The sequence below is a fragment of the Trichosurus vulpecula genome, chromosome 8 (genome assembly GCF_011100635.1).
Source record: "Trichosurus vulpecula isolate mTriVul1 chromosome 8, mTriVul1.pri, whole genome shotgun sequence".
NCBI classification, from domain to species: Eukaryota; Metazoa; Chordata; class Mammalia; order Diprotodontia; family Phalangeridae; genus Trichosurus; species Trichosurus vulpecula.
Window position 1 is genome coordinate 198,407,254 of NC_050580.1, and position 24,711 is coordinate 198,431,964.

Here is a 24,711-nt window from a genome sequence, read left to right on the forward strand (position 1 = left end):
GTGGGGGTTGGGACTTCCGGCTGCCGCGGCGGCTGGTTTCAGACAGCTCGAGGCTGAGGGGGCACATCGCGCGAGCTGTCCCCGCACTGCTGCCGAGACAACGCCTGGACCGGTCCTACCCGCCTCCCTCCCCCCTCCTTTCCTGCCTTGACCCCGCTCGCCGCCATGGCCATGCGCCGCCGCCTCGCTCTGCTCCCGGGTCTGGCGCTGCTCCTGGCAGCGGCCTGCCCAGCCGCTGACGCCACCTCCGATGTGCTGGAGCTCACGGACGACAACTTCGAGCGGCGCGTGGCCGATACGGGCAGTGCTGGCCTCATGCTGGTGGAGTTCTTCGCGCCCTGGTGAGGACACCCGGAGCTTCCTGGGAGGCCTGAGGGAGAGGACCGGGCTGGGGGGCGGGAGGACGTGGGGAGGCTGGGAGCTCGAGGCCAGTCGCCGCCGCCACTCCAGCGCACCCCGGGCTCGAACCCGCAATCTACTCTCCCAAAGGGTCCTCCTAGGAGAGAGGAGAGGTCCATCCCCGGCCTGACAGCCAGGGCTCCCACCACTCCCTTGGCCCGAGTCTCCACGAGTGGGGGTTGGGGGAAAGCCTCTCGAGCCTCGCTGGGCGCAGGGCCGGGCCACATTACTACCGGCATCGTTGCAGCACTTCCTCTTTGCAAAGTGCTTTAATCAATTTCCCCTCCCTCGTGTAATCTCGTCTTGGTTTATGTACATTTTTGTGCGATAACTTTTTCCTCCTACAGATGAGACAGCTGAAGAAAACTTAGGCTTTGTAGGCATGTATCCCGTTAAAAGAAGCCCTTGGGTTCCTGGTGCATTTTCTTACCCTTCTTGCCCCACTCCCTGCAGTCATTGGTTTCATACCAAGGTCACTTCTGGCTGTAGAACAGTCCTGAGTACTTCTTAAGGCCTTTATTGGCCATTATAATAAATATGAAGTTAATAGTTGTTCATAGGGCCTTTTCCTGAGAGGAAAAGTCGTGGTAAGTATAACATTTCATTTCTGTTTTCTGGATGAACCGTTATTTGACTGAAGAGACTTAGGAAGGTGTTGTTAGTATGAAAAAAGCCCGAAACTTACTTTTAGATAGAAATTGCTGAAGTAAATTGGTATAACATTTCTAAGAAACTCCCCAAGTGACACCAGTGTATACAGTACTTATCGTTGGAGGAGAGCGATTCTTTTTCAAAGTGATTGGTAGCCCCAGTCACAGCTACCAAGGAATGTGGATTCTGATGAAGGAAGCCTTAGTATAAATCAGCATAGCTAATTCAGTAAGTCTTTCCTTTTTTTTTTTTTCCAGAAACATCCTCTCACTTTTGCAGCTGAGTCTGGCCGGAATGCCTAAAGCTAGCATAACAAATCCATAATTCTATCACTTGACCTCCCTGATTTGGTTTGTTCTTCACATTTATTGTATTGCCTATTCCTAGTACCTCACTCCTTGGGGACTTGACTGTTTTGTGCAAGTTTTGGTTATGATTATTCAGTGTAGGTTAGTGTGGCCCACCCAAGAACTGTACTGGCTTTATGACCTTGGACAAGTCTCTTAGCCTTTCAGTACTCCAGGCAGCTCTGCTATAAATTGCAGAGAAGCTGCAGCCATGCATTGGAGGAGTAAATTTCCTATATTGATAAAGTCACAGATTTGGTCTCTATTCCGATCCTATTGTGACTAAAAAGTATGCCTTAAAATTTGTAAGAATATGGCACTCCCACAGCTAACAATTGGTGGTATCATGGTGTATCAGAAAGATCTCTATGATACTTAGTCATAAAGCCTAGGTTTGGCTCCAAAATGTAATGCCTGTGTAACCATGGATAAGTCATAAAACTTCTCTAAACCTCAGATTTCCTCATTTTTAAAGTAGAGGTGTTCACATTCTCTGCCTCATATTTGTGGCAAACTTCGAGCATTATAACAATGTGTTGGTGCTATTATTACCTGTGCTTCATGAGCTCTATAAATATGTGGTTTTTAAGGAACAGCACTTCTCAGCTTAATGATAATGCCCTACTCTTGAATAACGATTTATAATGCACATAGTATTTTCATATACATGAGTCCGTTTGATACTTTAAACAAACTGTTAAAGATTATTTACCCTCACTTTACACCTGAGGAAACTGAGGGTTGATGACAGTCACACGGATATCTGTGTGCTGATTCATACATAGAATTGTACTCTTTATAGTATGCCACACTGCCTATATCCTAATATATAGCCCACCTGTCCCCTGAAACTAGAATGAGAGAGTTATAGTAACCATCAAAGTTTGTTGATTCTTGTGGGGTAACGGCAAAAGTGAATTGCTTAGGTATGTGAATTGTCTTCCAAAGCAGAAATTGTTCCAGTTGTCCCCTCTATTCTTCATTTACTCTGATGGCTTTGAAAACCATACATGTGTTCAAAGTCCTTCTCTGCCCAGTGGAAGGTATTCATTTCTTTAAAACTTAAGATCTACCTCCAGCTGCCGGCACCTGATGGCTTCTATCATATTTCAAATTGAAGGCATTCTTTCTCCAGTAAACTGTTTAGTGTCTTTTTTCTAGACTACATCTCCCATCATGCACTACTATCCCAGGAAATTGGATGTGGATTCTTGCTGTGGTGTCTGTTTTTAATTGGCTTAGAAGATAATATAAGAAAATTTTGTGTGTAACTTGGAGTTGTTATCCTTGAATGGGACTTTCATTACACATTATTAAAATTCATGTTTTAAGACTTTTCAGCTGGAAATATTAATTGAATAGGGCATTCCTTCATAGATACACATCTAGCTAGCTACCTAGTTTCTAATCTCATGAAAGCCATTTAGTTTCATTTTCCTAATGTGTAAAATGGATAGTACTGTGCCTACTTCACAGTTCTATGGGAGGATCACATAGGATAGTAGCTGTAAAGTGTTCTGCAAACTTCAGTGCTACATAAATGTCAGCTATTACCATTATTACTAAAGTCAAAAAAGTTTCTTAGCAGAGTAAAACAGGCTTATTTTGAGCAAATACTACTTTATATTTTAAAGGGTTTTCTAATTCTAGTGGAGTTGTGTCATTATTTCGTGGATTTCTCATTCACTATCTTTTAGTTTCTTCTAACTAAATGGCATTGGTATTCCTGATAAAGAGGTATAGTAACTGTATTGAGAAGATAAGGGTAAAGTACTACTGAATTTTCCTTGTATCATTCTTTATGTTTCTGTAAGAAAATATATAGCTCTGTTTAAGTTTTCTTGAAAAATCAGGGCTAAAAAATAGATATTGGTAGCAATGGAAATGACTTTCTGCTATGGCCTCTAATGTGACAGATGCATTCTTTATTCTCTAATGGGAACTAAACATGCAAATAAAATTTTTGAAAATTGGAAAATTAAATATTTTTTATTATGTCACTTGGAATAGTGGGATATGCAATGTATTTCTACTCAAGGATTTGGATTTACATTTTGGCTATTCTTCTTTCTACGTGTGACATTAGTCAAGTCACTTTGAGTCTCTATTTTCTCATTTTTAATGTCTTGTTAAATGAAGTTGTTGACCTCTGACATCCCTTGAACTCTAAAAATCTGGTCCCATACCTTTGAACAAGCTATGTTCATTCTTACTTTAATGCCCTAACTTTATTTTTTTCTCTCATTTAGAATAACCTATTCCATCCTGTGAAAACCCACCTGTCCTGTTCAGGGCCCAAGTCCCACCTCTCTGCTAATCTTTCACCAACTAAGTCTTTTCTTTCATTTCTGAACAAGATCCTATAATACTTATTAATACATCAAGTCCTGCCTCAATCAGATTGTAAACTCCTTGAAGGAAGTACCTTCATATTTTGTATCCCCTGAGTCTTGTATTAAATAAACTATCAGTCAACAAGCATTTTAGCACTTTTTATCCCTGGGGATACAAAGACAAAAAAGAAATAGTCTCTGCCTTCAAGGAGCTTGTGTTTTATCAGTAGGATTAAGAAAACAACCATTTAATGAAATGAATTGGATGTCTAATAAGCCAGAGTTCCGAGTACCTAATTAGCTTTCCAGGTTTGACTAAACATAACCAGTAAAATGCTAAACATTCTTTGTAGTAGAGATCTTGGGATATTAGTGGTTCATAATTCAGAGATCTAAGTGTTTGCAGTTAGGTATACCTATCTTTTTGATTGGAAGAACCTTTTAAGAATCATTAGGACTATTAGATTTGACTTGAGCTAAACAGAATAAATGAATCTCTAGTCAAGAAGGAATTTTTAAAAGTCGGCAAAACCATAAATGTTTCACTTGTAACTTCTCAATTACATGTAATATAAATTAGTGTTTTGTTTTTTTTTTTTTAATTTTAAAGTTAACTATTTTGTGGTTGCCTCCATCCCTTGTTTAGTTAAGAATTCTTCCTCCAGCCATGCCTGTGAAAGGGACCTGATTTTATGTGTCCTTTAATATTTTGCATATATTTTTGAGCTCTTTATGGTAAGTGATGCAATATATTGATCTAAACTTAATTTCTGCCAAGTTACTTTCAAGTTTTCCCAGCAATTCTTGTCAAGTTCTTCCCAAATAATTCATGATCTTGAGTTTGTTATTTGTTAAACTCTAGATTGACATTGGTTGTTAGTAATTCTTCCTTGTCTGATCTTAAGATGTACCTTTTGAGGGGTTTTAAGTCAGGTTATTTTAGTGGAAATTGATATTTGGTTATTTTAAAACCCATTTTCAAAGAATATTTATATCTTAGTTGGTTTTAATTATTGTAAGTGGTTCTCAAAAGACATTTCTGGCAAATGTAATAAGATCTGTACCTTGGATGAATTTGTTACATGATCCAGTCACATAATCTTATATATCATGTTCTCTTAAATGAAGTTTCATGATGCTCATTTTTTTCCGTAGTGTTATTGCTGATGGGGCTATGTCTTTATTTTATCTCATTTGCATTTGAAGTACATTCTATGTATTTGAAAGGCAAGATGAGTCATGATTTCTTTAGTGATTTATAAGCAACTGAGGCTAGTAGTGGTCATCCTGCCTCCATTTATTGTTTTCGCCTTCCTATTTCTCTCATTGTTTCTGCTCTTAGTATCAGGGGAAATGTTAGAATATTATCGACTTCTCTGAGTAATCCCTAGGCAATGTCATTGGCTTTTGATGTGTTGATGTTCAGCTGGTTATGCTAAGAGTTTTGTGTAGTGTACCTTGCTCCTCTGATTTCATTATACGCTTGGGGATTCTATGAGTACTCTTGGGACAGAGGGGCAGGTGTCCCTAATAGCTCGATGGACAGAATTAGCTGACAGTACAACCTCCCTGATCATCTCTTGTAGCCAGGTCAGGTGAGCAATGTAGATCTGAAATTAAGAATTGCAGACTCAAATACATTATTTTTTTAATGCCATTCTGAAGCCCAATTGAGAAGGAAAAGGCTGAGTGTTTATTGCTAGTGTAAATGTTGTTGAAGTCTTGATGTGAATTGGGAAAGTGGGAGTAGTAGTACAGAACACTGATTCTAGAAGCCAAATTCAGGCAAGTCACTTAATCTTTCTGGACATCACTTTTCTTATCTTTAAAACAAGGAATATATGACCTATAAGGACCCTTTTAGTTGTAGATCATCTCCAATTCTATGAACTGATCATGATGTGCCTTAATTTTCTTTTTCTTTAAAAAAACCAAAACAACAGATTATTCTACCTACTAACGATGCATAAAAATAAAGTCTTTACAATAATAATAACCTTTATACCTCCATCTTATCAGAAAGCTTCCAAAATGGGAAAGTGGCATTTACTTATCAGGAATGGCACGTTCAGGTGTTTAGACTTGGGTATGTACATCATTCTGGAAATTCTTTGTAAGCCTTGGTGCTTCTCACTGGGAGATACTCTTGATCTCCCAATTTTCATGTGAATCCACTGAGAAGTGGTCCTGATTTTATTTCTGCTTGTTTACAAGAAACCTCCTGATCCTGAAAGTCTTGTGAAAAGACGTGGTGAGGACTTAAGATGGTTATACTATACTAGAATAGTGACAGAAGGAGCAAAAGAAGGCCAGTGCCTTAATTTTCCTTTTGTGTCCATTATTTTCTCTTCCTTACCTCACCCCATTTCCCCATTACTTACCCAGGTCAAGGAATTCTTTGCTACTTTATAACTTTTATACCCCCATTCATTCCTGTGACACTGATTTCTTTGCCGTTCCATGAACAAGACATTTCATCTCTGCTCTGGGCATTTCCTCTGGTTGTTCCCCATTCTTAGAATTCTGTGTCTCTTGGTTTCTCTGGCTTCCTTCAAGGCCCAACTATATAATCCTATGTCACCTTCATTATATCATCATATATTTATGTCTTTTTATATCACCTTCAACATATGTCTTCCTCCACCTTCCCTATCCAGAGAACCACACCCTATAACGGAGTGAGAAAAGAAAGGGGAGAGGAAAAGGCATTTCAGTAGAACTAATCAGCACATCATTGAAATCTGATAGTATTTTTGTTGTTCATCTCTACAAAGGTGATTGACTTTTAAGACTTTCAAGTTTTTCTCTTCATTTTCTTTGTAAGAGAACATGTTGCTACTGATCTTTGTCATTTCTATGGTATCATCCTCAAATTAAATTTGGCCTATTCCCTGTGGGGACTCTGGTGTACTCAAAGAGTAATGGGTATATTTGGGCTAATAATACTGTATAGCAAATTACTCTAATAGTTTATGGAACCTTCCAGTGATTGGAGATTCTTACTAGAGAACAACCTTAACAAACTGATAGGATCATAAGATTTAGAGCTGGAAGGTACCGTTTTGTTGTTGTTAAGTCGTTTTTCATTTATGTCCAACTCTCTGTGACTCCATTTGGCGTCTTCTTGGCAGAGATGTTAAAGTGGCTTACTGTTGCTATCTCCAGCTCATTTTGCAGATGAGGAACTGAGACAAACAGGGTTAAGTGACTTGTCCAAGGTCACATACTTAGTAAGGGTCTGAGACTCAGACAAACTGAGACCTGGGAAAGACCTTAGCTTAAAAAGGCCAAGGTCTCCCCTTGCATCCAGGCCATCTGCAGTCATCTGGATCTTTATCTTGCCACTGGACCCAGATGACTGCACAGGAAAAAGTGAGGCTGGTGACTTTGAACAGCCCTGCTTCACTTAAATCCAATTCTCTTGCAAGTCGTGACATCACTTTCCTGATGTCTTTGGTCCTCTTTGAGAACAAAGGATAAACAACAACAATCTGAGGACAGATTTGCACTGGGGAAGATGAGTCTTTTAGATTCTAGGCCCAGCACTCTTATCTGCTGAGTCACCTAGCTACACCAGAAGGTACCGTAAAGCTCATTAAATCCAACCCTCTCATTTTAAAGAGGAGGAAACTGAGGCTCAAAAATGCTAAGCATCTCGTCCAAAGTCATACAGGTAGCATGGCAGAACTGGTATTCATTTGGTCCTTTGACTCCAGATCCAGTGCTCTTTTACCATACTACATTGATCATGTTGAACATTGGCTGTTTCTGTTTTAGGTGTGGACATTGTAAGAGGCTTGCCCCAGAATATGAAGCTGCAGCAACCAGGCTAAAAGGAATAGTTCCTTTGGCAAAGGTGAGCGCTACTGGATTCTGCAATAAGTGACTTTGATGACAATATAGACATTTTAGTCCTTGGGTTCTAGGGCTACGGTGCTAGGGAATGCCATTTTTATTCTATTCAGTACTCAGACATTCACAAGATTATCAGTGATTGTGATCCATGTTCCCTAGGGAGTGAGGGAAGTTACAGTGGCTCGTTTGGATAAGAGCAGTCCATCACATAATCACAGAAATGGTATAAATGAAAATGATTTACTATAAACTGATGATAACATGCTACCCCTCATTTTGTGTTCTGAATTTGAGGCATCAGCAAAATGATCTAATGTTAGAATTATAGAAAATAAATAACTTTTAATTATATAAGGGAGCATAAAATAAGTAAATAATAATAACTGTGATGAGAAAAGGGTTCATAGTTTAAGAGCACAGGAAAATTTCTTAATCTGACTAAGGGAATCAGGTAACGCCAAACAGAAGAGATTTGAAGCATGTGTTAAGAACAAGAGGAGAGAACAAGTGTCCTGGAAGAAATTGAAGGTAAAAATGTCAGAGTTAGAAAGATGCTAACATGAAATGGATGTTATCATTTCTCTCAACCACTACTATAAATAGGTGATAGAAATCCGAGAAGTCAAGAAGTAAGCAAGACTAAGTCATTCATAGTGACAAATGGTTTTGAGAATAGAATAGTCCAGAGATAAGGGCAATGTACATAGGTACACCATGATGTACTTATGATCAACACAATGATAGGTAGACTTGATTTTGTATTTCATGATAACATACACGTTCAACTTTTGGGGTGTTAAAATTTTTGATGTTTTTATACTGTTGTCACAGCTAGAATGGGGTACAGTGGTTAGTAAGTTCTGTAGCAAATTCACAGCTCTCGATCCAATGGACGGCTTACATATCTGTTGACTTGTTTCATTTTGAATATTTAACTTCTGTGGCCAACCATATCAAACTTACCGGTTTGAAAGGATTGACCCGGTATTCTTCACCCAAACGAGGTGATGACTGTAGACGTTGACCTTTTAAACATTTAAGGGGGTAGTCTTAGCCAGAAAACAAAAGCTCTATTAAATGAGGTAGTTCAAATTTACTTGATGGGGAGGGTGGGGGTAGTTGTGGTTTTGCTCTATTGAATTTGTTATAGTTGTATTCAAATAAAGTCTAATTAAAAAGGTATATGATATGTTTGTATTTTTAGGTTGACTGTACTGCCAACTCAAATACTTGTAATAAATATGGAGTCAGTGGCTATCCCACCCTGAAAATATTTAGAAATGGTGAAGAATCAGGTGCCTATGATGGCCCTCGGACAGCTGGTAAGGGAATTGGACTTCATTCTGATAACATTGTACTTGTGCCCATCATTAAATTTCCTTTTTTTTCTCCCTTTGGTGGAAACTTAGTTTACTAGGTATATTTTTCTCAAGCTTGAAATTCCCATATAATTAAAATTTTACTAAGGCTCTTACCAGTTCTTTTGCCTACTGCCTATTTTTAAAGTTTCAGTGTTGCAGGGCATACATACTGACACACTAAAAGATCCTAGAATAAACATGAGTGTGGGAAGTGCTTAAACTTAAGTTTTAGCGATGCTCTTAAAATAAGAACTATTTTTTCCTGGGCCATTTCAAATGAGCAAGGACAGTGAGTCAAGTAGCAGTGAATTTTTCCATTGTGGGGGTGCATACATACACTCCCCCCAAATCTACTTTTAGGGATTGGATCTGTTGGGTACCCAATTAGAAGCTTTTTAGTTGTTATTGATATTGTCATTGTTTATTGTCTCTTAGACACTCAGATAATAACTCAGCTTGTCGGGTTCTTAAGGAATCCTCTTTATTCCTTTTAAATTAATTTTAAATCCTGGGAGAAAAGGTAATAAAACTTGATTTGGCTCCGAACAGACTGTTGTGGCATTTCTGTTATCAACTGCCCATTTAATTATCATCCTTTTACCATATATAGCTATATGATCTGTGTTTTAACCCACATTTCTGAATCTCCCTGTAATAATGAGCCATGTTACTGTTTCATTGCAGTGTTAGACATGATCCATTATTTCTTTTAATGGATCTTAAATCTGTCCAGAAGGTGTTAGGTCCTAATGAAGTTTCAGTTTTAATAGAAAATGGTGAAATTAAACTCATTACTTTGCTGTGAACTTTCACTTTGTCTTCTAAGATGGAATTGTGAGTCACCTGAAGAAGCAGGCAGGACCTGCCTCAGTTCCTCTCATGAGTGCAGAAGATTTTGAGAAGTTCATTAGTGACAAAGCTGCTTCTGTGGTGGGTAAGTAGCAAAAGGTTGGTCATGGAAGAAAATCAGAGTCAAAAATCCACTTGCTTAGAGGAGCAGCAAAGCTAATAGAGCTAAGGAAAATCCTAGTGCTTGTTTATTTGATGTACAAACTTCATTTCGGTCTAGATATCGGATAATGCTTTTGGTTTCTATTGCTTTTTCAGGCCTCAAGATTCAACTTGTTTAATAAGGTAGTTAAGACAATTTAAGGCTAATCAACTCTCTGTAGCTATCAGAGTAATAGGGAAACTTTAAGTGAATGTATAAGGCAGTAGTTCCCTAACCCTGATTCCAAGGGCTGTTTGAACAGCTTATGTTCTGAAAGTTGCATTCAAAGCAAAATATGTATACTTACTGTCTAGCAGTACTGTGGCACATGGAAAAGTTAACTAAAATAAAATTAGTGGCTAGATATTTGGGCAAGGAAGAAAGGATCCTATGGATGAATAATTTGAGAATATCCTAGATTTGAATAAATATCCTGTGAGATAAATAAAGATGGCAAGATGAGGCATTGGAGCACAGTATGACCCTAGACTAGGAGCCCCAAGAGACTTTGTTATATTTCCATCTGTGCCATTTACTGGCTGTGTGACCATAGTAGACCATTTAACCTCCCTGTTTCTTTATAAAATGAAGAGGTTGGAAAAGATTTTTTAAAGGTTCTCACCCTAAAATTCTTGCATTCTGTTGTGAAGCATAAAAAGTTAAATAACTACCCAAGTTACCTAATGTAAGTAATTAGAGGCAAAACTGGGAATTAATTTAGGTCTTGATTCGCAAATTTCAATGACGTTTCCACTAAGCCTCACTGCTTATATTTGGCTGTGCTTTGAGCTTGACTGATCAGTGATGTCTAGTTACCTTAGACATAGAAGCTTAATAGTAATATTTTAGAACTAGAATGGACCTTAGAGCTCACCTATTCCAATACCAATAGGGAACTCAGACTTAAAGAAATAAAGTGATTTATCCAAAGTTAAATAAGCCATTGAGAAAGCTGGGACAACTTAGGTCTTTTGGTGCCCCAGACTAATAATGCTCTGTCCTTTATTCCATGCTACTGTGGTCATGTTAATGTTTACTGTGTACCTGATGCTGTGCTTAAGCACTAGAGATACTAACGGGGGTGGGGATAGAGTCTCTGCACTTAAGGGAGCTATAGTCTAATGGAGGAGACAACATGTAAACAACTAGGTAGATAGAAGATATATACAGAATAGATAGAAGGTACTCTGAGAGAGGAAAGCATTAGTTGGGGAAGTATAACTGGGAAAGGCCTCTTGGAATAGGTGAGACTTGATTTCCCTCTTGAAAGAAGTCAGAAAAACTTGAGAATTGATGTTGAAGAGGGGTGGTACAAGTGGCACAGCATTCTCAGCTGCTTCCTTCTCATAGTTTTAATTTTCTCAGGATGTTTGAGATTGTTCAAACATGACTTTATCAACTAGTTGGTTATTTGGTAGCATACAGAACGTTCTGCTTCTTTGTGCCTGTTGGGTCACAGATGAATTCGAGTGAAGAGAAACTCTTGGTGAGATTTTACAGATTCTGTCTGCCTATCTTAGAGGACAATGACTAGACCACAGTGTTGGTGTCATACACGTAAAGCTTTATTGTAAAATGTATGTATAAAGAGACAAAGAAAGGCATTAAAAGCAATTTTGTGGATTTTTAGGTGTGACTATATCAATGTAAACCTTAATTGTCTACACCAGAATGAAGGCTTTGAGCATGTTATCCCTTTTTTGAAAATGAGAAAAAGCTCTAAATTAGAATTTTTTCATAGTGCCCCTCTGCAGTTATCTTGATGCTTTTTTTCGTTCTCCTTCGTATTTAGGTTTCTTCAGAGATTTATTTAGTGAATCTCACTCAGAGTTCCTAAAAGCAGCTACAAACTTGAGAGAAAACTACCGCTTTGCACACACCAATGTTGATGCTCTGGTGAGGAAGTATGATGCTGATGGAGAGTAAGTGACCTGAGGAATATAAATAGTTAATTCTGATAACAAAGGTGTTGACACTGTGCAGAATTTCATTGTTTGGGGTCAGTTTTTGCAGAAGGCTGGACTTGGAAAGTTGGCCCTTTACAAGTTAGGTGAGGTTGTGTAGGTGAAGTATTATTAAAGAGACTGTTGTCCATTGAACTCTGTGATCATGACTTGTTGCCAGCAATTCTTGTACATAAGTCTATTATCTCACTGGCAGTAGTAGGTGCCCTTTGTACTTGGTAGATAGATATTTCTACCCTATGTAGTATTAATAGCCTCTCACCAGGACTTTTAGTGAGAATACCTTATAATGGGATGCCTTTAAGTATGGAAAATGATAGGTTAACCTTTTCAGGGAGGGTTTTTATTTTCAACTCTTTCTACACCAAATGCTTCTCTCTGTGTATAAACCAGGCCCTAGAAAATTGTTAAACTTAACATTTGGTGGAAGTATATGTTGACTTGTTTAGAGTAAGGTACCTGCTCTGAGGTGTAAAATTCTACCTTCCCGTGGTTCCATCACTAAACTAAAAGATATTTAAGGAGGATTGTTAGTATTAAATTTCTTGACTTCTTTCACCCATGTATATGTATCCATGATTATGTCTTCTCTTTAGTTAAACAAAGGTTACTGTTGGAGTTAGGTAGGTTTGGAAGGTGCTTGAATAGCTGGACCCAAAAAATGTTCCTTAGAGTAGTCAGTTTGGGAAAAGTTCTCTAGGGGTCTGTGCTTAGCCTTGTGCTATTTAACATTTCTTCCTCTCTTAGAGGTGTGATATAGTGGATAGAAAGCTGCCCTTAGGGAGACCTGGGTCAAATCCTGACTCTGGTCTGCATTGGTAGAAGGAAATTCCTCATGTGTGGCTTCCTACTGCCATTTAAACTAGAAGTCTTGTTCCTTGCTCCCCACCCCCAAAACAAAACAATAACCACACACTGATGTCCTAGAGAAAAGTATAGATAGCATGTTTATTAATAAGATTTGTATATAAGACAAAACTAGGCGGGATTTTTTTTCCCAAGTGACGTGATTGCTGAAGTTGGTAATAGATTATTTTGTTTAAATTTAGATGTCACATGAAAAAAGCCAAAAAGGGCAGGGATCTACTTGTAGCTTACTTAATAGCCAATATGTTGAATGATAGGATCCAAAAAAGATCTTGACTGAGCTAGAATGTTGGATCATATTTTAATAAGATGAAATTTAATCATGAAGTTTATTTTTTTTAACCCAATACAAAATGGGGAAGATAGAGCTAGGGATTTGAAAAAAGCTAGCGAATGTTCAGTATAAGTCAGAAGTGTGGTATGGCAACCAAAAAAACAACAACCAGTTTATGGGGTCTACATTAATAGAGTTGTAATGTCAAAGACCAGAGAGGTCCTCCTGTACTCTTGACCTTTTTGAGAGTATTGTGTTCATTTTTTGGGTATCATATTTTAAAGAGAACATTTCTAAACTAGAGGAGTTTGGCCTGGAGAAGAGGGGGTATCATCCATAATGATTGGCATGTAGAGAAGCAATTAGAATTAGCTCTGCTTGGCCTCAGAGGGTAGAACTTAGAAGGATATGGATGGCAGTTTTAGAGAGGCAGATTCAGGTTTGATGTGAGTAAAAGCTACTGATTAGAGCCACCTAGTCTTAAAGCACAAACTGGATGATTCCTGATTGGGGGGGGGGTGGGGAACGGACACGGAGTAGGTGAGTTTTGAAATTAAGGGCCCTGGAGATAGAAGTTAAGGAATTAAAAAAAATTCGCTGTGAAAACTGGAAATAGGTTTGGATTTATGTCTCAGGAAAACTAAGACTAAAACTTCAGCTAAATTGGGAGGAGGAGGAGGAGAAGGAGGAGGGTAGGAATGAGAGAACCTGGTTCCTAAAATGACCAAGTGAACCATAGGAAGCTTTGGTTAGACCAAAAGTAGAAATACAGTATAAAATTGAAATTCTTAATAGCCAGATAATTGGGTTATTGGACAGAGGAATCTTTTAAGATGAACCTAGTAATTATACTTTGTGCCTGTAATAGCCAACCTGTTTGTATCCTGATTATAGTCACACCTGTGATCTCCCACCAAGGAGAATTGAAAGGGGAAAAAGAAACTGTTCTTAAAGCCATATGCCCCAGGAAATAGTCCCAAAGTGTTTGAGACATGGCGGCAAAAGCAGTCAGCTTGATTTTGTTATTTTGTCATCAGAGATGGTTGCAAAGCTGCTATATACCATGCTAGAGTAACTTTTGCAATAAGTGGAACCTAGGAGTAAAGCATTTTTAGCTCCCCTCCTCTAACTTACTTACTTTGATATTGTTTTCCTTTTAGGGGTATCGTTTTGTTCCGGCCTCCACATCTGGCAAACAAATTTGAGGAAAGCAGTATACAGTACACAGAGGAAAAGATGACCAGTGGCAAAATTAAAAAATTTATTCAGGAGAACGTGTAAGTACTTTCCTCATACCTTGATTCAGGTATTTTGATTTCCATTCTGCTATTGTAATCTAGTCATTCAACAACACTATCTCTAGACCTTGCCATGTCTAGGCTTTATGCAATAAAACTCACTTGGACTTCAAAAGAACTTTGGCAATAATAGTTCAAGTTGCCATGAAGCCAACAACATCTGGACTTTATGTGGTCCAGCATATACTACCTAAGTATTTTTGTTTATTTTTCTTTTAAAAATTTTTTTACAATTCAATTTTATTTTCAGTTCTGAATCCTCTCCCCCACCCATTGAGAAAACAAGAAAAACAAAAACCATTACAAATATGTATAGTCAAGCAAAATAAATTACTGCATTGTCATGTCTCCCCTCAAAATAGGCTAAGCAAAATAAATACTGAGGTACTGCCAATTTTGAATGTTTAGTTTCTTTCCAAGCGATGCACCTATCCAGACTGATAATGAATTGTTTTGTTTCAGTTTTGGTATTTGCCCTCACATGACAGAAGACAACAAAGACTTATTCCAGGGCAAGGACCTACTTGTGGCTTACTATGATGTGGACTATGAGATGAATGCTAAAGGATCCAACTACTGGAGAAACAGGTAAGTAACAAGAAATAAATGGGATCATATTTTCCCCTTTTTTTCTTTTGAATTGTTTCAGTGTTCTGGGTATGTTTATATAGTGACTCTCAAATACTTTCTATTAAGATTAGGGTACCATTAGGTCTTGGAGAATCACACCACCAGTACCACTTCCCAGGGTTGAAGGAACAAGAAGTATTTCTGGAGCCTAGTATACATTGTATATGTATGCTGTGTATGTAAAGTTGGTTTTATTTGGACTCACGTGAAAAATGGGAAAGATGTGCCCAGGCAGCAGTTTGTCTGAAAAAAGCTAAACCCAGTAGGAGGTGCATCTGTGCTGTAAAACAAAGTCAAAGGTGTGTTTATATACCTAGTTAAACCCTTTTAGTGAACTGTCCCCCTCAAGAAGCTTCCCTTCCCTGATGATTGCTTATAAGTGATCCTCTGAGGAAGATTTGAGTCTTAACAGTGTAACAAAAGCCAATAGGAATTAATTCAGCACCACAAACTTAAAAGCTAGTAGCTAACATTACATAGTGCTTACTCTGTGCCAGCCACTATACTAAAAACTTTGTAGTTATCTCATTTGATTCTCACAACAATGCTGGGAGTTAGGTACTATTATTACCTCCATTTTACAGATGAGGAAACTGAGGCAGAAAGAGGTTAAGTGACTTGCCTAGGGTGTGAGGTTAGACTTGAAATCGGGTCTCCCTGACTCCAGGCCTGGAATTCTTATCCACTGTGCTATCAGCTGCCTTTCAGTAGCAGAGGGGAATGATGAAACTTAAACCTGGTAGGCTAAGAGTAGAATTACTGTATCAGTATTAGAAGAAGATCATCAAACTGACTTGTAGATTTGTCACTTGCTACTTAGTTTCAAAGTGTTATCCTGATAAATATCTCTGGTTCTAAACAGAGTAATGATGGTGGCACAGAAATTCCTGGAAGCTGGAAAGAAACTCAACTTCGCTGTTGCTAGTCGTAAAACTTTTAGCCATGAACTTTCTGACTTTGGCTTGGAAAGAACCTTTGGAGAGGTGCCTGTTGTCGCTATCAAAACTGCAAAAGGAGAGAAATATGTTATGCAAGAGGAGTTCTCGTAAGTTGATGATTTATTTTGGTTTTAGTGGGGTAGAAAAGGGAATATGAAAACCTCTGTTCTGCCATTAAGGGACTAAAAAGGAAGAGTTACCTGTGTAGAAGAGTTATTTAGTTATGATTGGTCACTAGTACTTATTCCTAGGCTATTTAAGTAACTTTATAGAAGCAGGACCCTTTCTTGGTGCCCATCTTACTCAGCAGAAGCAACCTGGCAACACATAGAGAATAGCAGTTTTGCGTCCACACTCTTTTTGAGTCAGTTTTAGACTTCTTGTTGCTCATCCCCTTTTTTGACATGAAACAAACTTAGTCTGAGGGCTTTATAGTCCATTTTGACAAACAAGAGTAAACCTAAACATAGTTCCCTAGTTTTCCTTTTCCCTCTGCAAAACTTTGTAATCTACATTAAATACCAAGGAAAAACTTATTTAAGTGGGTAATAAGAACCCAACTAGCTATAGGCATTTCCCTGTTCTATCACTTAGTTCCTCCACCTGTTCTGAGGGGCAGGCATGCTGCTTCTGGTTTTCTTGTCTTCTGGTAGCCTTGGAGTCAAAGCTGAAGAAGGCGCTATCCCTGGAAACTTTTTGTAAAGCTGATCCTTGTGGTTATAAGAGAATTTATTTTGTCTTTCCATCCTTTAGCCGTGATGGGAAGGCCCTTGAGCGATTCCTGCAGAATTACTTTGATGGCAACCTGAGGAGATACTTAAAATCTGAACCTATCCCAGAGAATAATGATGGACCTGTGAAGGTGAGAGCTATTGGGTCTGAGCAAACTAATGTGAAGCTGGCTCTCCTGTTTACAAAACTATGTTGAGTATATCCAGGGGCATTGCAAGGTCACTTTTATACTTAGTGGAGATTTGACAATCCTCACTAGGATCTGTCCTAGCCTTGATGAGTCCACAAGATTCTAAAAAAGATGATCCTTAAACCGAATTTATGTCTCCTTGTGGGGTCAAGAGCACACCCCCTTTCTAATGGATCAGATATTAAAATCAGGATTACAAATCCCTTTGGGGTGGTTATGCTATTTATATAGTACAATATTTTTGGTATTTGTTGCTGCCATGAAGTCTTCCTTTGTAACAGGTATAGGCAATATTTGTCAGGTTATGGAGATGATGTCCTGTATGAGAAATTGAAAGGAATGGGAGAGAGATTTTCCTGAGGGTTCAAATATTCCTGGCTATGGATTTTAATGTTTCATGAAGATTGCTCATTTGGGGGACTTGAGAGTATTTGGTAAATTTAGCAGTGATGCATCTTCTGTAAGGGGGATTGTTTCTCCACATACACAAAATTAATCTTGGATTTTTTTAATAACTGGAGAATATTGCTCTTTTTTATTTTTTTAACTTTTCCAGGTAGTGGTAGCTGAGAACTTTGATGAAATTGTGAATGCTGATAAAGATGTTCTGATAGAATTTTATGCCCCCTGGTGTGGTCACTGCAAAAACCTGGAGCCCAAGTACAAGGAGTTGGGAGAAAAGGTATGTTTGTGGGCTTTACTCTGAAAGTTGATTTTGAGCTGAAAGTCTTCACGTGGGTTTAGGACAATCCTTCTTAGCTACTTCAATGTACTTACTACCTGATATATATTTTTGACTTACTACAACAAATATGATACTTCTTGTGACTGCCCCCTAGTGCCTCACCTTGCTAAATGACTCAAGTTTTGTCTGCTCTTTCACCTTGGGTTATCTAATTTTATTTTATTTTTTTTTTTTTTCAGGCTTAGGTTTAAACTTGAAAAAAGGTACCCTATAATTTCAGTGTCAGCTTAACCTGGACATAATAGGTTCTTCCTCTAAATTAACCTATTTAGTCCATGTAGTTAATTGCTTATCCAGGCCAGGTGGATTTGAAGTTTAGACATTTCATGTCTTCCTTGGATGAGCTAGTGAGGTAGAAGAGGCCTTTCATTTCTCCCCACCCCAAAACAAACTAGGAGTACTAAGCTGACATAGCTTCATTACCAGAAATCTACAGATGTGGGACTGAATTTTTTACTTGTTGGTCAGTCATCAATTTGGAGCATCTAACAGGCTTAAAATTTGTTGTTTATGTAGCTCAGCAAAGATCCCAATATTGTCATAGCAAAGATGGATGCTACAGCCAATGATGTGCCTTCTCCATATGAAGTCAGAGGGTAAGTAGTTGCAAATTAATTATTGGAATGAACCCTTCAGTATACTGGGATTGGTAAGGATGCTTTCTTAACAGTTACCTTGATGATATATTCCTGGCTTTGAGCTTAAGTATATGTGGGAGATGGGATTTTGAAGACTTTTTAGTCAATTTTCTACCTTCTTAGCATCTCCATCTCCTTACTATAAATATTAAGGCAACATTAACATACACACCAAGGCAAAACACATCTCCTGTTATAGTGCTTGCTACTCTGGTTCAGAGCTCTCCATTGTATGCCCATAAATTATATGGGTTCTTGCTTGGCTTAGTATGATATGACTTGGTTGCCCATGCTTCTAGGATAAGAGACTATGAAGAAAATCATTTCCGGTGTATGGAGTTGAGAAAGGGCCTTGGCAGTGTTTTTCTGAAGTCTAAATAACATTCTCTTCTTTCCCCAGTTTCCCTACTATCTACTTCTCTCCAGCCAATAGTAAGCAGAATCCACGGAAATATGAAGTAAGTACCTAGAATACTTATCCCCAAAACACACCTATAGCCATTGTCAAAGAAAAAGCAATAATAATAATACTGTGCTCTCCTGGTTTAGGCATCAGTCTACCAGAAACAGTTTAATTTATCATTAATTTACATCCAAGCCTAGAAGTTTCTAGTTTGGACAGCTGAGATTCCAAACTGGCATAGTCCCTAGTGTCCTCAAACATGGACTCACATAGGAATCTTGAAAAGTAAAAGATATCTTAAAATAGTCTGGGTTGACATTCCAGAGTTGAGCAGCCAGGTCACTATCTTCTTCCTGCATCCCTCTCGGAGAAGAATCAGTGAGGTTCCTGCTATAGAACTGTATCAAGAATCCATACGGAAGAGGAGGTGTAATGGAAGTAGGCAGTTGTTTACAAGGTCCATTCAGGAGAAAGACGGAGGAAAATATCCTTAGATGTTCACTTAGAGGTGGGAAAAGGCATTCTTTTTTAATCTAAATCAGAGTTATTTTGTTAAAGTTTCTGGATATCATTCATAATCCATTCATCATTGGAAAGCCTTTTTTCTTTTGTCTTGACCTATCCCACCCATCTGTCCAAACTTTTCTCCAGTCTAAATAAGACTTTAAAGAAAATGTTACTTTTCAATATTTCCAGATAAACTAAAAAGGATTTTTAAATATGCTTTTGCCCTATTCTTCACCTGAGGGTTTTTTCCCTCCCCTTAAGCTAGAAGCCTTTTTTTTTTTTTCCTAAACGGATTCCCAGTCCTCCTAGGCAATAAATTTCTTGCTTAGCTTCAAATCCAAAAGTCTCTTTGGGTTGGGAAGAAAAAGATCCTGCCTGGAGTTCTAAAGAAGGCCAGATTTTTAGATGAATTTTTTAATTTTCAGGGTGGCCGTGAAGTTACTGACTTTATTAATTACCTACAAAGAGAAGCTACAAATCCTCCTGTGATCCAAGAGGAAAAATCCAAAAAGAAGAAGGCAGAGGAAGATCTCTAAAGTAGCAGCCAAAAACAGACCACTTTGTATAAGGACTCTTTTACCAGTGATGGGGCAGTCAGTGCCTCAGGGATGAGTGGACAGCGTGGATGCCATTTGAATCCTGTTTAATTTTCGCTAAGCTGTTTCTTTAGGTGCACTGTTAATGGAAACACCAGGACAAGTTGATATTTGTTTGTGGTTATGGGGGGGTGGGGGAGGATTATTTGTGTTGGGGGAATATTAAAGGGAGAGGGGAGTTGAGTTGGGGGTTATTTTCTAATTTTTTTTGTACATTTGGAACAGTGACAATAAATGAACCCCCTTTAAACTAAGTTCTTGGGGTGAGGGGGGTGGAGGTAATGTTGGCAGTTAGAGTAAAGCTTTGCCTCCTACCAGATAACTGATCTGATGTAAAGCCAGAACTGTCCCTGCATTTACGGCCCAGACATTTTTCTGGTGATTATCACAAGATTTTTGACTCTTTTATTCATCCCTGCTTAGGCCTCAAGGGTAGGTTGCTATTTATCCTTGCTAGATACCTGGAACCATTGCTTGTTTATACCTCCCTAGGGCTGCTCTTAGCCCTAGAGTATTCTGCTACTGCAGTCACTGAGCTTGGGTGTGGCTTTAGTTTGGGGTTTATTCCAAACTGTTATTGGAACTGCTGACACTAATATGGGTGCAGTTCTATGCATCCTACAGTCTGGGGTGTGGCACAGTAACCTCTTATTTGTTAGGACTGGTAATGGTAGTAGTATTCTCAGGGCATCCCTTTTCCTCTTGTTATAATGCTGTATAAAAAAGGATGTGTCTAAGTGATGCATTTCATTTGCTATAGATATGTGCAAATTTATTACTTTGCTGTTTTTGTGGGTAAGAGACCTAGATGCCCCTTCCTCGGGTGTAGTTTTCAGATCACTCAAAACTGATAGGGACTCCAACTTCAGGAAGGTAATTAAGTTCTTAGAAAGGGAACTGGCTTCTTCAGTAACCTAGCTTTGGGTTAAGTAAAGGCAACTGTTAAACACTCTTTGCAAGCACCTGTCCCTATCTTCAAAGTATTTCACTACAGATCAATTTGTACAAACCACACAGGAGCAGTCATCATTTGTTTTCCAGCCATGTTTGTAAAGAAATTCACTAAACATTACTATGATCTTCGTGTGGGCTATAGTCAACTATAGTCCACTATAGTTAGTGGAGTTGTGGCAAAGGTGATGAAACTGTTGTGCCTGGGCACAGCTGGAAAGGATTGGCACTATGCCAACATAACCTGGCTAATGTAAATATTGTGGTAACAATGGGAACCAAACCCCTCAAGGATTTGTAGCAGCACCTGCTATTCCTTCCCCACCCCCATCCCCAGTCATCAGTGAGATCAGTAATAGGCTGCAATGTCTTTATTTCATAGCTGCCCTCTTTATCAACATCTCACCAGACAGCTGCCCTCCTGGTAGCCTCAGCTGTCCCTGTTCTTCTCAAACTCCAGAATGAGGCTTTTGATGTGTGACAGCTTCTGATGCAGGTACTCACAGCGCTGTCTTTCTTCCTTGTAACCTGGACACCGCTGCAGAGACAAGGCTAATACCTTAGATAACTTCCTTGCTTCCAGTTTCCCTTTTTCTGTCTACCCCTAGCCCTAATCATCATACCTTCCTGAACTTTCTGTACTCTTGAACTATCTTATCTTCCAGCACCTGAAACAGTAAGAAAAACATGAACAGATCCTCAACTTTTCTAAAAGGGAGGTAGAAATGTTTTTTTTTTATGTTCTGTATAATCTAGACAGATTTTTCTCCCAAAATAGAGATATAGTGAGCTAGTTTACTAGTTAACAAGTAATTTTTTTTTAATGGTTTTACCTTGTGTTCAGGAGTGCCTCGTTGTACTCTCTTAATCTCCATTCCCAACTGCATGAACCTTCGGCTGACAGCCCCAACACGTGCGTGTAGGGCCCGATATTCTGCATAATCTGCTTCAAAATCTTGCTCATAGACACGACACTGTTCGGTACTATGGATGGCTCCGTACTGCCTGCAGAAGTCAGAAAGTCATCCTCACTTAACTGTCCCCAAATGTCATTCCCCAGCCCTAGGAAGGTCAGGGCAGGAGGGTAAAGTCACTCAGGGATAATTGTAAAAGGGATAAGGGACTCACAGGAAGTAGTCCGGTGTTTCTCCAGGAAGCAGTGACTCTGGCCCTGGTGAAGAAACAGACTATGAAAAGAAAAGGTAGTATCCTCTTTATACTGCAGGAACCTTCACCCCCATAAACATTACCTGCTTGTGCTAGGGAGCTGTGTTCCCTTCTGGGACCTGCATCATGGTCTTTCTCCCACTCTTCTCCCTCTTCATGTGGATCATGCCTGGGAAGCTCTTTCGGGGAACTTGGACCTCTGGGCCTCTTGTCCTCTGGTTCTGGTACGTCTGGGGAGGGGTGTCGCTTCTGAGAGAAGTTTAAAATCCAGTTCAATAGACTTAGACCTGGCAGATACCTCCCTCTTCCCAACTAGTTCTACCATATAGTAGAATTCTGGAAGTTGAAGAACAGTTTCCATGTTTATATCCTAAAATTTAAAGGAGAGGGTTCCGTAACACTCCAAACAAAACAGAAAGGATTACTTCTTCAGGCAGGTTCGTTTAAAAGGGCATTGAAGATCAGTGGGTACAAGCTTTGGTTTCCCCATCTGTAAAATTGTGATCATGCTTGTGTCATCGGAGGAAAGTGCTCTGTAAGCACCATGCTACTGTGAGTTATTCAAGGTAGTATTGTGGAGTATTTGGAGTCCACCTGTTTTAACTCTTGGATTTTTTATTTACTGTCTCTGACCTTCAGTCACTTCTCTGGGCCTGTTTCCTCTTAAAATGAGGGTGTTGAAATAGATGACCTCAGATCTCTTTCAGCTCTAAGTATATGATCCTGTAAATAATCACTTACCATGTTCAAGTGCCTCTGGCTGGAGGAGGAAGAGGGTCTCTGATCTGGCCCCTTTGTGGGATGGGGGCTCTGGTCCCTACAGTGTGAGGAAGGGGAAAAGGGTGATTGATTTGGAACTTTGGAACTGCCTTCCCTTTCTGCCCCTCCTAGTTTATGCCCTAGTACCTCAGTAGCCACTGTGCCAGATGGTCTCTTGAGGATCCTGGAATAGGCTGTCCCTCTCGACTGTTCTCCAGAGGATCCAGCACCTTGTAGGGAGGTGACACTGGCTCAGCCTGGAGGCAGTAGTGTCAGTCAGGAGCCCCTTGACTCCTCGACCTCCAGATCTTTGTTGTAACACCCCATAACTCCTGGCCTCACCTCTTCTACTAATAGCTGTGGTTGAGGTCCTGTATCCAGTCCAGTGCCCTGTTGGCTCCCTGTTTCCCTGGCACCTTCACCCTGCTGATGTCCTTGAAGTGAAGATGATACTGGTACAGAATCTACAGCAGAGCAGATAGTAATTCGCTCTCGAAGAGGACCTAGGCACCGAAGCAGGCCTGGTCCAGACCTGAAGAAGAGTGGAGGAGAGGGAGCAAAGCATAATAAATCTAAAGGATTCAACATCCTCAGTCTGGTTTTCTGTGTATTTACATTTACCTGCCCAAGCGGTGGCGCACAAGGTCCAGTCCACCTCTTGGCCCATCTACTCCACATTGGGACACTATGAAAGAGAAGAGGCAGGAACAGCCAGGGCCAGGAAGTCGAAGGTACTGAAAGAATAAACCCAGTAAATTGTCTACTCTCCTACCTAAAAAGTTACCACTTCCCTTGAGTAAGCATTTAGAGGACTCAGAGTTGGCCTATGACAAGGAGCTAGGGTCCCCAGGGGACTTGTTAGTAATAACAAAAGCAGCTGGAACTGAGCTCCCTCAGGAAGCACAATCTCCCGCAATCTCTAGGGTCCTTAGTGTCTCCCCTGCCACCCGCACACACCTCACCTGACCCTTGTGCCTACACCAAGGCAGACTTTGCACCTCGATGTGGGCACAGGTTAGGCTAAAGTGCCAGAAGGGGGAAGGTAGTGTAGTCGTTTGTGGTGCCACTCCAATTCCTCTGATAATCTTTGTGGCATAACCAAAGCTGTCCCCCTCACACGAAGCTTCAGTAAGACCCACTTGCTCCCTTACCGTTCAATACAAACACTCAGGGCCCTTCACTCACCCCTCGGTTGCCCTGGAAGGCAATCACAGGCTGGGCCTGAGGGAGACAAAAGAAGGAGAGTTGAGGATCAAGAAGTGACTCTAGCCCCGTTGCCAGGAAGTCTTCGACACCTGCCTTCTAAGTTGCTCAGAGAGAGGTCAGGGATACGCAGAATTCTCAAGCGCCCGTGGATCCTCAGAGGAGTGGGAGGCAGGGTTTGGGAGTAGGGGGTTGGTGTGTGGACTGGAATATCCAGGACCGGTGATACAGGGGTTAAAGATCGTGGACAGAAGCCTGTATCAGTGGGAGTGCAGGGTCGAGAAAAAGACCTTGGGGTATTGGAAACCAGTCCTGGATCCACTGAGGAGGAGGGTTCGCACCTGTATCCGCTGACAGTCCTGTAGCGCACGCAAAGCTGAGTCGTTGAGTCGCAGGAGTAGGAGGCTGGTTCGCGGACCAGGAGTAAAAGAGAGCCGCAGCTTCCCGTTCAGAACCTCCTGTGGCCCCGCCATGGCGGTGATACTGGAGGCGAGAGCAATCGGGGCTGCTCCAGGACTAGGACCACTTGTATCACTGCTCCGCTCCAGCTAGTCTCGGGCAGCCCCACCTATCCCTGCCCAGCCCAGTCCAGCCCCTTGGTTTTTGACTCCGCCCCTCCTAAGACCCCGCCCCCAGGTCTCCTGAGCCCTTGCCACCCTGATAGAATCCCTAGGGTCCATCAATCTACCCCTCCTAGTGAGTGGGGGCCTTGCACCTTTTTGGCTTGAGAATGGTGTGATCAGAGAGGGACTGGACATTCAGAGATGCTCCAGCCAACTGGAGGGTTCCTGGAAAGAGAGGGAAGGGAAGAGCAAGGGGGCCTTGGTAGAGTCAGTTTTTCCAGGCAAAATCCCCATTCCTGCCTCAGTTTCCTAGGACTGATGTTGGGCAAAGCGGTTAGCTTTTCTCAGT

General features: G+C 40.2%; 2 protein-coding genes across 2 annotated transcripts; one reads left to right on the plus strand and one right to left on the minus strand.

Moving 5' to 3' along the window:
- The first annotated feature begins 1 nt into the window (after position 1).
- PDIA3 (protein disulfide isomerase family A member 3) lies at positions 2-19,973 on the plus strand. Its single transcript, XM_036734333.1, has 13 exons — positions 2-341; positions 7,508-7,586; positions 8,790-8,907; positions 9,773-9,880; positions 11,730-11,859; positions 14,203-14,319; positions 14,803-14,928; positions 15,833-16,015; positions 16,662-16,770; positions 17,387-17,512; positions 18,092-18,171; positions 18,614-18,671; positions 19,549-19,973. The coding sequence occupies exons 1-13, from the start codon at positions 166-168 to the stop codon at positions 19,657-19,659; spliced, it is 1,521 nt and encodes a 506-aa protein (XP_036590228.1). The 5' UTR covers positions 2-165; the 3' UTR covers positions 19,660-19,973.
- Positions 19,974-20,891: 918 nt separating this feature from the next.
- Positions 20,892-24,287, minus strand: ELL3 (elongation factor for RNA polymerase II 3). The gene is made up of 11 exons (XM_036734337.1): positions 24,141-24,287; positions 23,782-23,817; positions 23,218-23,330; positions 22,939-23,128; positions 22,744-22,826; positions 22,579-22,654; positions 21,921-22,086; positions 21,799-21,841; positions 21,504-21,675; positions 21,294-21,338; positions 20,892-21,208 (listed from the first exon to the last, which is right to left on the minus strand). Exons 1-11 carry the CDS (start codon positions 24,270-24,272, stop codon positions 21,101-21,103), a joined length of 1,164 nt encoding a protein of 387 aa, XP_036590232.1. The 5' UTR covers positions 24,273-24,287; the 3' UTR covers positions 20,892-21,100.
- Between the last annotated feature and the right edge of the window lie 424 nt (positions 24,288-24,711).